The sequence below is a fragment of the Felis catus genome, chromosome A2 (assembly GCF_018350175.1).
Source record: "Felis catus isolate Fca126 chromosome A2, F.catus_Fca126_mat1.0, whole genome shotgun sequence".
Taxonomy (NCBI): domain Eukaryota; kingdom Metazoa; phylum Chordata; class Mammalia; order Carnivora; family Felidae; genus Felis; species Felis catus.
In genome coordinates, this window is record NC_058369.1 from 106,192 (window position 1) to 120,770 (window position 14,579).

The window sequence follows — 14,579 nt, forward strand, 5'->3', positions numbered from 1 at the left end:
CACGCGGACACCCCTCCACCGCGCACGCGCACATCACTCAGCCCGGAGCAGGCGCGAGAGGCACCCGCACCCGCCGCCCCGCGGGCAGACCCTGGACACACGAGGCTCAGGGAAGGAACCAGACACGAGAGGCCACACGGGGTGTGAGTCCGCGTCTGGGAAACGTCCAGAACAGGCACACCTCTGTGAAGAAACCAAAACACATTGAGTTGTGGACTTTAGGTGCGTGAATTGTTTGATGTGTGAATTACAACTCAGTAGAGTGTTTTTATGTCTACAGTGAATGGCCTGTTTTCACATGCAAAAAGACATCGATCCTGGGACGCCTGGGTGGCCGGGCTCAGGTCATGATCTCACAGGGGTCCATGCGTTCGAGCCCCACGTGGGGCTCTGTGCTGACAGCTGGCAGCCCTGCCCTTCCCCCGCTCAGGCTCTGTCTCTCTCTCTCTCTCTCTCTCTCTCTCTCTCTCTCTCTCAAAATAAATAAATAAATAAATAAAACATTAAAAAACAAAATGGACGTGGATCCCTAAGCCTCTTCATGACTCATTCCTGGCAGCTCAGAGCATCACGAGATCGATGTGCTTTGCACCAAAAAAAGCAGGGACAACGGAGGTGCCACCCAGAACCAGCTCCTAGCCCCTTCCAGGCCTGACCTGAGTCCTAGCCGGACACCAGCCAGCACCTGTGGGTCCAGCACGCCTGTGGAATTCGCACACGGCAAGGCGCCAGGTGTCATTTCTATTAGAATCCAGGGTCTGGGGAGCAGAGACAACTGGACGGCAGGACAGAGCTGGAACTCAGCTTATGCCCCGCCACAAGGCCATTCTCAGTCCCGCCACACTGTTCTCCAAGCTGTGAGGCAGGAGGGAATGTCGCTGCGCAGACTGTCTGAGCGGCTACTGCCACCTCTCCAAAGCCTCACATCAGCCCTCCCTCAGCTGCCCCGAGGCCCTGGCCCCACAGCAGCCGGTCTCAAAGGCTCACCTGGTCACCTGGGTGCGAGTGTTAAAATCCAGAGAGCGCATGGAGCGGAGGACTTCGATGCAGCCCATGTACTAAGAGAAGAGAGAAGAAGCAATTAGCAGGCAGGCCCTGAGCACGAGCCCAGCAGAGCCTGGGTCAGGTGACAAGCGAATCCAAGCCCTCCCTGCAGCGAGCTCTTCACCCTCGTCTCCAGCCCCGTCCTCAGCAATGTCTAGCTTTGCTGCCTCAGGGCCTTTGTACCTGCTGTGCCCCTGCTGCTCCCTTCCCCCATCTTCGTGTGCACTGATTCCTTCCCCGTCTCCAGGCTCAGTGTCACCTCCTCAGAGAGAACCCCCTTCCCTGATGCTAAGCACGTTGTTCCACGGAAGCTGGTTGACCCTCCAGGCTCAGTCTCGCTTTGGCTTAACCATCAGCTGCTTGCTCTCCCTTCCTGTTGCATTAGAGGGTGAGCCCAGGAAGACTGGGATGGTAATGCTCCTGTCACTACTGTAGCCCCAGAACCCAGCACAGGGCCTGCAAGCAGACTGGGAGGAAACCATCTGGCCTGTGAAACCCAGCGCATTGACTGGCCCTTCACAGGGAAAGTTTGCTAACTCCTGCCTAGGCCACCATGTCCACGGAAAGGTAGTTCAGACCCTCCAAGAGACAATGCAGAGGGACAGAGGAGGTAGAAACAGTCAGCAGAGCTCCCAGACTGCTTCGACCACAGCCAAGGGAGGGGGAGCGGGGACCAGACTAGGGCCACAAGCCTCTTTCCAGTTGTGCCTGTGTGCTGGGGGGCATCTGGCACAGCATCTTGAGGGCCACGTGGCCTGTGGTTCCCTGTCTGTGCAACGTCCTGTGATTTCCTGTGATGCCCCAGGCCACAGCACCTGTCCTGTGATTCCCTGTCTGTGCAACGTCCAGACAAGTAAATCCACAGACACAGAGAGGGTTGGCAGGTGCCAGCAGTTAGGGGAGGGGAGGGGATGATGGCTAATGAGGACAGGTTTCTTCTAGGGTGACGGAATGTCCTGGAACCAGATAATGGTGATGGTTGCACAACCTTGCGAATGTACTAAATACTATTTGTACACTTTAAAATGGTGAATGGTCGGGGTGCCTGGGTGGCTCAGTCAGTTAAGCGTCCGACTGCAGCTCAGGCCATGATCTCGCGGTTTGTGAGTTAGAGCCCCATGACGGCCTCTGTGCTGAAGGCTCAGAGTCCGGAGCCTGCTTCAGATTCTGTGTCTTCCTTTCTCTCTGCCCCTCCCCCACTTGTACTCTCCCTCTCAGAAATAAACATTAAAAATTGTTTAAATAAAATGTTAATTTTGTCAATTTTACAATTTTTTAAAAATCATAGATGCCCATACATTTTGACCTTGAAACTCCATTGTTAGGACTTTAGCCCCCAGATACATCAGCCCAGGGACTGCCCGTGTGTTCACAAGTCACTGTGCGGGGTGGCCCACGCTCTGCCCGATCCACGGGGCTCCGAGCACAGGACTACAGGGAGACAGGTGGACGGGTGCTTGGTGCCCCGATGGATCCGCGCTTACCCACTCCCTTTGCCCTTGGGCCCCCCCTGGTGCTGGCACCAGGGGCTGGCTCCCTACACCTGGCCCTCTTCTGTGTCTCCTGCCTCAGTCTCCCCTCAGGGAGAGCTTTTGCACACGCACCCCCTTGCTGCTGGGACCTGTAGAACTGAACAAATCAGCAAGAAATTAGAGACACCCTAAAACAACACATTTGGGCTTGTGCGATCCAATACATGACTTCAGGCCAACCGGAATTCCCACTAAACAATGAATATTTCTTAGTGTAAGTATGCCCCAAATAGTGCAGGGGACATACTTACGCCAAAAATTATTGGTATTCGTTGGAACTTTAAATTTAACTGGGGGCCCTGTATGCTTGCTAAATCCAAACAAATCGTTCTTGAAATGGAAGAGTATGCATTTGTAAAAGAGACAAGAATTGTTTATTTACATGAAATTATCTCCAAGGTATATTATTAGACAGCAGGAACAAGGTGCAGAATGGAGGTCATGGTGAGTCACGATTCCCTCGGACAAGGGGTCAAGGGGGAAGATGTGCACACATGCGAGTATACACAGTGCGAGTAGATGAGTAATTCTAGCAGATTCTAGCATGGTAAAGTGGTTGTTTCCAGGGGAGAAACCGCATGCTGTTGGCAGACTGAAACTATGCTCACAAGCCGTCCCTCACCCCATTCCCTCCTCCCCTCCCCGTCCCTACCCACCCCCATCCCTCCCTCTATCCCTCCCCCTATCCAGGCCCTTGTATGTCAGGAAAGATGACACAGGTCACGAATGGCATGTCAGGAAAGGTGACGCAGCCAAGGCCTAAAAGGCCCTTGTGCCCTGGAGCTTGTCCCCTCACTAGTCCCAGGTCCCTGAGACCCTGCTAGGCCAGCCTGCTCTGTGAGAACAGACACGTCCCCATCCCTATCATCCCAGCTGACACTGGCCAACTGCCATGGGAATGAAGAGACCGGCTCAAGCTGACCCACAAAACCACAAAAAAATAACGTTTGTTGTCCCGCACTAGACTGTGGGATGATTTGCTACACGGCGACTGCTACCTGAGGTAGTGACCAGAAGACAAGGGGCAAGGCGAGCAAAGACCCAGGCCAAGGGAATGGCCACTACAAGGCCCACACGTGAGAACAAGTTTGAAGAGGCTGCAGGCTCACTCCAGTGTGGCTAGAGCAGAGCACAAAGAGCTAAGAAGGATAGCAAGAAGGCTGCGGAGCCCTGGGGCTATGCTGAAGGTCTGTGTTTCATGCTGGGCAAGTGGGGGAGGCATGGGAGAGTTTTAAGTAGGGAAGTGAACAGATCTGTTTCACCTTCTCTTGGGTGGATGGATGGATGGATGGATGGACGGGTGGGTGATGGATGGATGGTGGATGGATGCATGAAAGGGTGATGGATGGACAGATGGATGGATGAGTGAACAAATGGATAATGGATGGGTGGAAGGGAAGATGGCCGGCTGGCTGGCTGGCTGGCTGGCTGGATGATGGATGGATGGATGAACAGGTAGACCGATGGACAGATGGACAGATGGACAGATGGAAGGGCACGGCCTATATGCCAGGCATGTGTTAGACACAGGGGACCTCAAAGGGAATTTGCCGTGGTCGCTGCTCCGAGGAGTGGATCTGCACACTGAGAGGACAGCTTTGGTGGGTTTCGGTGTTCTAGGCCCAGGTTCTGATTCCCATACCACCTAATTCCCTAGACTCACCTAATTCATGCCAGCCCTCCCTAGCTGTGAGGCTGAAGTCCTCCAGTGTGCCCCCGGCCCTTCCTTAGATGAAGGGAAGGGGGAGCTCACACAAGAGGGGATACAAAGGGGCCGCCCTGGGACAGATGCCTACAGGGCCAGGCGGGCGAGGCCTGCAGAGAGGTGAGCCCCCCACACTGATGGATCACAACCCACTTATCACACAAGCATGCTGCACACATTACTTCTCTTAATGACAGCACTCACGTCCCCGTGCTGGAATGACCACTGTTAGGTGGAATGGCCACTCTCAAGAAACAGAGGCCCAATGAGGCTCAGTAAAAGTCATAAGCTGGTAGGTGCAGATGCGGGGTTTGAACCCATGCCCTTAGGCTCTGGAGTCTCCCCACTGCACAACAGGAAGGAGTGGGGACTGGGGTAAACTGCATATTCCATAGCCAGAGGGCCCAGTGCTCCCAGACACCTGAGTCTTCTTTAAAGAGACAAGAAGTCCAAGACTTTGGAGCCAGAGCAGGCGCCAGGCTCTGAGCTGTGAGCACAGAGCCCGACGCGGGGCTCAAACTCACGGACCGGGAGATCGTGAGCTGAGCTGAAGTCGGACACTTAACCGACTGAACCCCCAGGTGCCCCTTCCCACTGCCTTCTCTTTAAAAGTAAAAATTCAGGGGTGCCTGGGGGGCTAAGCCTCTGACTTCGGCCCAGGTCATGATCTTACAGGTCGTGAGTTCGAGGTCTGGGTCAGGCCCGTGCTCACAGCTCAGAGCCTGGAGCCTGCTTCAGATTCTGTGTCTCCCTCTCTCTCTGCCCCTGCCCCACTCGTCCTGTGTCCCCTTCTCTCAAAAAATAAATACACATTAAAACAAACATAAAGACAAGGCAGTGGGAGAAGATCCGAGGTCAAATTCAGCCTTGGGTCTGCCAGCGAGTGTGACCTCTGTCCTAGAAGCACAAACTCACCGAATGTCAGCCGTGGTGTGTTGGAGGCTGGCCCCCTGAAGGTGGACACACGTGCTCACCCCCCGAGCCTGTGGATGGGATGGGCCCCAAATCCAAGACATGTGTCCCAGTAAGACACACACCTCCCAGTAAGGCAGAGGGAGGTGTGTGAGGCTGGAGGTGGAGTGTGGAGAATTCGAGAGGCCGGCACCTCCAGAATCCGGGAGAGCCGGGACAGGTGCTTCCCTCCGGGCCTCAGAAGCAACCAGCCTGCCCCAGCTGGGTCTCAGAACCCGAGCCCCGGGACCAGGAGAGAACACTCTTGTGTTTTAAGCCGCCTCGTTGGTGCTAATGTGTTGCAGCCGCCCCAGGACACTAACACGGAAGGTCAGGACACCCCTGAATGGCCCTGCGTCCCACCTGCTCCTGTGCACGTGCAAAACCAGGGCAGCCCAGAGCCCACCCCAGGACGCCACAGGGAAGGGGTGATTTACCAGTGGGGGAACTGAGGCCCAGAAGGGGACGGGGCCAAGCTCCCACCGCCCTCATCTACCTCCTCAAGTCGTGCCACACGGCACATACTATTGTTCACTTAACGTTTCATTTTAAATAAATTCCAATTATAAACATAACTGGGTTTATTTTTCAAGGAAATGGCAGGAAATGACTCAAATTTTCATCAATGGATGAACAAATCGACACGACGCGTCCCCCGAGCACACGCACGTCCCTCGTCCAGGAGCAGGAGTGAGGCGCCCACCCCCGCCGCCCCGCGGACGGACCCGAACACGCGACGCTCAGGGAGGGAACCCGACACGAGAGGCCACGCGGGGTGTGAGTCCGCGTGTGTGAAACGTCCAGAACAGGCTCATCCACGGACGGGAGGGGGGGGTGGCTCGTGGGGGCCGGGGGAGGGGAAGGGGAGTGAGGGTGAATGCTAATGGGGACAGGGCTTCCTTTCAGGGTGAGGAATGTCCTGGGATTAGATCATGGTGAGGGTTTCACAACTGTATAAATGTACTAAAAATCTGAACTGTACAATTTAAGCGGGCACATTTTATGGTACTGAATTACATCTTTTTTTTTTTTTTTTAGCTTATATGAGGAAGAGAGGAGACCGCCTTTTGCACCATCAGACTCCGGTTTGATGCGCAACAGTGTTTTCCTAACGGCCACTGAAGTAAACATCATTACCGGAACGGAAGCGTCCATCCAGGCAAGAGCTGTCGATTTCTGCTACGACAAATCAGTGGGAGCGTGTTGGGAGCCAGGCTGTTTGCACAGCCTCTCAACCCCCTCCCCAGCAAGGTTCTAGAACAGACAAAACCAAACTATGCTGGTGGGGGTGGGGAGGCTGCAGGCCCCTGGGGGGACGCGCGGGCACATCTGATTTGGTGTTGCTGCACTACAGGTGCCCAAGCAGACACGATGAGCTTGACACGCCCTCACACGCTTTATGCTTGTCACCCTTAAGTTTTAAAGGTCGGATTAAAAAAAAAACACACACACACTACATCCCCGCAGACAGTTACTAATTACAAAGGAAATAAATTCACCAGTGTGACGGTGTGTCAGTGTCCTGGGGCCACCGTAACAAAGCACCACAATCCGGACAGCTTAGAACAACAGGAATTTATTTTCTCTCAGTTCTGGAGGCCAAACATCGAAACCCAAAGCGTGGGCAGGACCACACTGCAGCCGAGGGCTCCAGGGCAGCTGACGCTTTGCGTCCTCCAGCTTCTGACGGGGGTGGCCAGATGTCCTCGGCTGCCAGGCACACTCCAGTCTCTGCCCCTGTTGTCACATGTGTGTCTGCGTCCAACTTCTCTCCTTTTAGGACACCGGTCGTGTAGATTTACGGCATCCTGTCATCTAAACTAGATTACGTCTGCAAAGACCCTATTTCCAAAGAAAGTCACATTCTAAGGCTCTGGCAGACACGAATTTGGGGGAGCGCCATTCGTACCAGTACACCAAGCGATCCAAGTTTCCAGAACCGGTATCGGGACTGGCACCCGTCCCTGCCTCCTGCTTTGCTCAGTGGGGAACACACAGCTCTGTGCTGCTCGCCCAGAACGCACAACCTGAGCCCAATCGTGAGCAAACACCAGTCAGACACAGACCCAGGGACGGCAAGACGACCAGTGTGAGCTCTTCAGAAAGCGGGGGCGCCCTGCTCCTAACACGGGAAGTCTCCCATTGATGCCAACCGCCCTAGGTCCCCAGGGACCTCAGAATGACCTGCAGGCTCTCGTGTATGTGGGAAACCCTGTGTGACCACCGTGCCTCCAATCTTAACTCGTCTCAGTCATAACCCAAGCCATGGGAGGCAACTTCTGTTCACTTCCTGTGGTAGAAAACACATAAGATTTGCCACCTTAACCATTTCTTTTTCTTTAAAGATTTTATTTTTAAGTAATCTCCACGCCCAATGTGGGGCTCGATCTCACAGCCCCAAGGTCAAGAGTCGCATGCTCCACCAAGCCAGCCCGGCGCCCCTCATCGTAACCGTCTCCAAGCGCACAGCTCAACAGCATCGAGCGCACTCACACTGTCGCGCAGCCGCCCCCGCCACCCGTCTCCAGAACTTTCCGTCTCCCCAGACTGAGACCCTGTCCCGTGAAGCACTGACTCCCAGCCCCCTGCCGCACCCCTGGCTCCCAGCGTCTACTCTCTGTCTCTCCTCTAGGGACCCCCTGTGAGTGGGGTCACGCGGGACGTGTCCTTCTGTGTCTGGTTCCTGTCACTGCACACAGTGACCTCCAGGTCCGTCCATGTGGTGGCAGGTGGCAGGACGTCCTCCCTTCCTGGGGCTGGGTCATCCTCCGGGGTGTGGACGGACCACGTCGTGTTCATCCTTCATCCACCGATGGACACTCGGGGTGTGTCCACTTTTTTTTGTCTTTGGCTGTTGTGGAGTGTGCTGCTGAGAACACGGGGGTGCAAATCCCCATTTGAGTCCCTGGTTTGAATTGTTTGAGGTGCACTCCCAGAAGCGGGATTGCCGGGTCGCGTGGTGATTCCATGTTTCACTTTTCAGTATGGTTTTAATACCCACGGAATTAACAAAACCATCACACGTATTGACACGTTATTTATTCTGTGTAGCTCAGACTTTACCAAGAGGTGCCCCCTACTTTGGAATGCCAAGTTGTATACAGCACCTCCAACGGTGTCTGTGGCTGCCACGTGCATGGGGGGGTCTCAAAAGGCACCGGACCCTGTTGCCATCACGGTGCTCCTACAGGACGAAGCGTACGTGTTTGCATCCTGAAACACCCCCTAGGTTACCATCAAGCGTTGTCCTTGAGCTTCTCTTTTCACTGTTGCTTTATGCCACCGCGTGAATTTTAAGGGGAAATGAATGTGCGGGTAAGTGTTATATGTATCTCAAGTTCATTTCAGGGTGGAGGGTTTCAAAACACCAGGCATTCGTAAGTCGTGGTTAATCCAACAGGATTGCAAGCAATTGTCTTAAACTGTTTGTTCCCAAACATTAATGGATGTTGGAATCACCTGGAAACGTCGATCACTGGGCCCACTCGCGGAGTTTCCAGCTCTGGGGTGGAGCCCAAGAAGTTCCCAGATGTCTAGGCACCTCACACTGCTCATAATTGGTTTAAGCCACTTTGGTAATCCCATTTCCCTTACTGTGAATGGATTTTGCCATTTGGGGGAAATGAGGGAGGGGGTGGGGAGGAATGGTGGAGAGTTTCTGAAAAAGAGAACTAGGGAAGAAATGGTCTTTTCTTCCAGTACACGTGACTGCATCCACATGTGATGCCTGGTGCTGTGGCTACCGTTTTGTGACCACGAGGGCGGCTAAGCCAGCATGCTGAAGATGGCAGTGCAAACAGATGGAAAGACCTAGGTCTTTAGGGATGTTGTCGAGCCACTGAGCTAGTCCACCCTGGAGACACTCTGCCCCTTTCCTTCAAGGAATAAGCTACATTTGCGGCCAAAGGACAGCTCTACTCAGTCAGCCTCCCATAGTTCCTTGTGTATTGCCAGGATATGAGAACCACACTTCAGGAAAGACTGGGCGACACGGAGTCCTAGTCACTTCACTGACACGTGTCCAGGCTCGAGCTCCCTTCCGCTCCCAGAGTCAGTCTGCCTGGGCAGGGTCACTGTCTTTCTGTGCCCCACAGCACCTCGGGCAGAGTTGGGCACACGCTGTAAAAACCTTCATTCAGGAAGAGCGCCTGAAAGGACACGAGCGAGGGCACCTCAAAAAGCAGAAAGGTCTCATCAGGGAAATTCTAGTGAATGGAGAGGTCGGCAGTGTCAAAATTGTAGGAGTGGGAGGAAAACAAGGTTAGCAGTCCCCGCAGCTTGGTGCAAATTCTGGCTTGTCCACATCACAGGTTCACTTCTGCTCAGATACCCACCTCCTCAGACAAGGTCCAAAGACCAAAGGAAACTAGACGAGCCACCCAGCACAGTAAGCACGTGCCTCGTGGGACCAGTTGAATTTAAAGTTAAGTAAAATTAAAATTTAGTTTGTTAGTCACACCGGCCACATTTCAATGGCTCAGGGTCACGTGGAGCTACCATACTGGACAGCACAGATCTAGAACATTCCATCATCTCAGAAAGTTCTTTGGGCAGCGATGACCTCGGTTTAGGGAAAGTCACAGGACACAAGTCTGGCCAAAGAGACATGAGGGGAAGCTGGCTAGGGATTTCTGGGAATGGTCCCCTTATTCAAAAAAGGCCCCGCGGGAAGAGGGTCTTTTCTGCAGGCTGACGGGACAGGTGGAGCCACAGCCACTACTTTGCAGCCAGGAAAGGAACTAATCCGAGAGGGAAGTCACGTCAAGGGTGGCGTATTCGCCTCCTGGGGAGGCCGTAACAGGGCACCACAGACTGGACGGCTCGCAACAACAGAAGCACGTGCCCTCAGAGTCTGGAGACCAGAGGCCTGACATCCAAGTGGTGCAGAGTGCTTCCCTCCGGGGGCTCCGGGGAGGGTCCTTGCCGCTGTCCAGCCCCTGGTGTAGCCAGGTCACTCCAATCTCCGCCTCCCTCGTGTGGCCTCCTCCTCCGGCCCTCACGCGGCTCACAAGGACACCGGTCACCGATTCAGGGCCCACCCTCCTCCAGCATGGCCTCATCCTCGGGTCATACATCTGCAAAGACCCTACTTCCAAACAAGACCGTGTTCTGAGGTTCCAGGTTGACCTGAACACGGGGACACCATTCACCTCAACACAAGAGAAGAGCCTGAATCCACGATGAGGTCACCAAGCTGCTGAGGTAAGCGCAGCGCCGTCCACCCGGGGTCTCTTCTCACATACGACAATCGACATCTTTTACGTCTAAGCCCTGAGTCAGGGTGTGGTGACACAGCTGAAGGCATCGCAGCTGCCAGGACCCTCACCAGGACAGCGCTCCTGGCAGGTTCCTGGACGTCGCCGTGCCTCGGCTTCCTGATGTGTAAAATGGGTGGGAACCCTCAGAGTTGTGAGGATAATCCCCCCCCGATCCACACACAGCACTGAACACGGTGCACCTGGAACTCAGATGCCACGTTCCCATCTCTGCTCTCCGGGGCTGGGCCTTCTCATCTCAAACAGGGATCCTTCTAGGCTTTTGTGACGGTTCTGTGACATCAGGGAGGTGAGCCGACTGAAATACTAGCTTCTTCTTGCCGCTACAATAAAAGACTACAAATTTAACATAAACTTATCCCCTTATAGTTCTGGAGTCAGGAGTCGGACCCGGGCCTCCTGGCTAACACCCGGGCGTGGGCAGGGCCGGTTCCCCCGGGGCCCCAGGGAGCCCCGTGTCCCCCTTTTCCGGCGGCCAGAGGCGCCGCATCCTGGGCCTGCGGCCCCTCCTCATCCTCACGGCCAGCAGCGCGGGGTCCGCCCGGCTCTCTGCCTCCCTCTCGTGAGGACGCCGGGCCCCCAGGGCATCCAGGGTCACCCCCGCCTCAGGGGCCTGATCAAGGTCCCCTCTGCTGTGTGAGGGGACACATCTGTAGGTCCCAGGACGGGATGTCTCTGGGGTTGTCAATCTGTCAACTGCCCTAGTATTTGACAGATGGGTGAGTTCAGGCTCTGTGGGAGGGACCTTAGTTCCAGGTCTGGTACTGGATTTTCACTCCGCATCTGTGGACACGCTCTGCCGCGCTGTGCCTCAGTTTCCCAACTTACAAAATGGGAACCATACATCCTCTTCTGCAGTCCCAGGGTCCTAGTGTGAAAGAGTCCTGCTCAGACCAGCCAATCCCGGTGTGACCTGAGGGATGCCTGCCCCCTGCCTTAACCTCATGCCGCTCTGTAAACCAAAAGGCGCTACTTGGCTCTGTGACGTAGGCGCGCGGAGAGAGGCTCCCAGGCAAACACGGCGGGGGGCCGAGGCTGTTTCGGACCCCACGGGGCCCTCCGACCGGCTGGGGTCAGGGCCCTTCATCTGTCAGTCGGAGACCCCTCTGGGCTGCATCTCCAACACAGACCCTGTCCCCACCTCTCTCCACCCTCACGTTACCCGGGTCCAGGTCTTCTCCCCTCACCCCCTCCTGGGTCTCTCTGCTGCCCTTCCAGCCCCCACTCCCACCCCGTTTCCATAGCGCCACCAGAAAGACCCTTTCAAACCCCCAACTCCACCCTGCGACCCCTGCTTAAAACCATCTACAGCCAAACTTGCCAGCAAATCTCTTATCTCTCCTTCTCTAAGCCCCATGTAGGTCTCCTGCTGTTACCCAAACACGCCAAACTCATTCCCTGCCACTGGGCCTTTGCACTTGCTTTGCCCCTGCCTGGAACTCTCTTTCCCAAGTCATTTCGTGTCTGGGGCCTCACAGCTTCAGGTCTCAGTTTAAATGTCATCTGCCGAGAGATGCCTTCTCCTTAATGCCCCTGCCGAGGTGACCACCCAGTCTCTCACTCTGGTACTTTCGTTCCTGCATCGTAATTTAGCACCTGCCTGCACCTTCCATTTATGTGTTCTCTTGGTTAGTTACTGTCAGCGTCTCCCTCTAGAATCTAAGCCCTGTAAGGGCAGGCACCAGATCTTCCCCATTTCCGACCAGATTGTCAGTGCCTGGCAGGGTGGGCATGCATTAAATACCTGCTGCATTGACAAAAATGTCATGATCGTTGGAAGAACCCAACACCCCGCACCCTACAACGCAAGCATCTGAACTCTGAACATCCTACACGCCTGCCCTCACAGCCAGTGGGCAGACACAGCTCCCTCGTCAAGTCCGCAGCACTACCCACGAGACACTCTTGCTACAAAGCCACTTCTGAATCCAGTCAAGCCTGTGGACCCACTGCCAGGACTCAGGAAGGGAAAGGGCAAAGAACCCAGTTAAAAGACGCCGTGAGAAGAGAGATCCAGAACGTGGGGCGGTCTACAGCCTCAACAACTCCACGTTGGGCCTGAGGCTCTACACATCTAACAGGCCCCCTGGGATGTGATGTCGCACACCTGGACCCCACGTGGAGGGAGTGTCTGGGACATCCAGAACGTCCACCCTATCAGGGGCACAGTCCTCTGCTGGGGCCGGCCCTATCAAAGTACCACAAACTGGGCCGCTTACAACAACAGAAACATACATGCTCCCAGTTCTGGAGGCCCAGAAGTCTGAAAACAAGGTGGAGGCAGGGCCGCACTCCGTCTGCAGGCTCCAGGGGAGGGTCCTTCCTGCCTCCTCCAGCTCCCGGTGGTGGCGAGCCACAACCCTTGGTGCCCCCAGGACTGTGGCTGCATCACCCCAGCCTCTGCCTCCGTCCTCCGTGGCTTCTCCCTGTGCGTCTGTGTCCTTATGCCCTCTTCTCATAAACACACCAACCATTACATTAGGGCCACCCTCCAGGATGACCTCATCTTAACGTGACTGCTTCTACAAAGACCCTATTCCTAAATAAGGCTGCATTCGCGGGTCCCCATGGACATGAATTTAGTGGGAGACACTACTCAGCCCAGTCCTGGGAGAGGTGCTGGACACGGTTGTAAAGGGAATGGACAGATAACCAAATGCAATCACATTAACTTCCAGGCTCCTGGTCCCCAAAGGCCAACTGACGGGGTGTGAATGACTACCAGTCTGATGACACTTCGGGATCTCTGGTAATTTCCCAGACGTAACAATGAGCTGTGCGTGTGCAGGAGGACGGCTATCTAGGGAGACGCGTGCGGGACATCTCACAGCAAGCGTCACACTCGGCCGCTTACTTCCTTCCGCTTCGTGGAAAACTACCCGCCAGGATAGGTATTTTGAGTGGAGAAGGCGGAAATGTTGACCGTCGTAGGTGCAGGTACACAGGGGCTGTTCCGTGCGTTTGCAAGGTTCCCAGTAAAGCACCAGGATAAAAGAGGGCCCCTCTCTTTGCACCGCAGCGCGAGTCCCCTAGTCCCACTGCGGTCTGGCTGGGCGCGGCCGGGTCCGGATACCCCTTCCCCGGGCCCCCCACCTGGGCCAAGGTCTCTGCAGGTTCCGATTCCGCCGTCCGAGAAAGAGCTTTGAACGGGCTCCGGCGGTAGGACGCGACCACCCGCGACCGCGCTCCGCAGACCCCCCCCCCCTCCCGGCGCCAAAGGGAGCGCGTCCACCCTACGCAAGCGGGCGCCAACGGAGCGGGAGCGCGTTCACCCTGCGCATGCGTGTCCCCCACCCACCTGCCTCCCTCGCCCCGCCCCTCCCCACGTGACGCCGTGGGAACACCGAGCCCGGAGCCTCCCGGTTGGGGGCGGCCGGCGCAGAGCCGGCTGGAGGTGGGGGTCCGGGTGGCAGGGAGAGGAGGGACGAGGGGGCAGAGGGGTCCGAGGGTCCAAGAGTGGGAAGTGGGGGAGGGGGTCCGGGGGAGGTGTGGTCCGCGGGATCCCGGCCGGCGCACTCACCCGCACGATGTAGGAGACCCCGGGCCCCAGGACCCTGGCGTCTGGGTGCAGCCAGCCGTGCGCCGGCTTGTGGATGAAGCTGCCTTTGCGGATCCACTCGTCGGCGCTGGCGTCCGCGGGCCCGGCCGCCCCCCGCGCGCCCCGCGGGCCCCTGCCGCCGGCGGCCCGGCAGCGGCTGAGCGCCGGCAGCGGACAGGGCGCGGCGCAGCGCGGCTCGCAGGCGCCCAGGACCGCGGCCGCCAGCGCAGGGACGCTGGCCGGACCGGCCGGCTCGGGCTGGGAGTCGGCGGCCCCCGCGCCCCCGGCCGCCCGAGCTGCCGCGGGGCCCCGGCCCAGGAAGCCCGCGGGGGCAGCGAACTTCCACTGCGGCATGCGCGGCAGCAGCGCGCAGAAGGTGGTGGGCGCCTCGGGCTCCGGGGGCGCGGGGGGCGCGGGGGGCGTGCGCCCGCCCGGACCCTGCGTCATGGCCGCGGTCGCCCGACCGAGCCCGACCGGGCGCTGCGCCTGGCGCGGAGGAGGCCCTCCCCTCCGTCCCGCTCCCTCCCGCTCCC

The 14,579-nt window shown here is 56.7% G+C and overlaps 1 protein-coding gene and 1 long non-coding RNA gene across 5 annotated transcripts in view; both read right to left on the reverse strand.

Moving 5' to 3' along the window:
* SHC2 (SHC adaptor protein 2) overlaps positions 1-14,556 on the reverse strand; it is a 32,430-nt gene extending 17,874 nt beyond the window's left edge. The window contains exons 1-2 of one of the 4 annotated variants that reach the window (XM_045042297.1): positions 14,029-14,548; positions 988-1,058 (exon numbers count right to left, since the gene is read on the reverse strand). In XM_045042297.1, coding sequence (XP_044898232.1) covers positions 988-1,058; positions 14,029-14,493 — 536 coding nt within the window. In that variant the 5' untranslated portion in view covers positions 14,494-14,548. Of the gene's footprint in view, positions 1-987; positions 1,059-14,028 lie in introns of all 4 variants that reach the window. The other 3 variants (XM_023242418.2, XM_045042307.1, XR_006588403.1) reach the window with 3 other exon arrangements.
* On the reverse strand, positions 6,788-14,016 carry LOC111557508. Its single transcript, XR_002737562.2, has 2 exons — positions 13,602-14,016; positions 6,788-10,831 (listed from the first exon to the last, which is right to left on the reverse strand). It is a non-coding gene; the product is annotated as an uncharacterized LOC111557508 (long non-coding RNA).
* Positions 14,557-14,579: the final 23 nt, after the last annotated feature.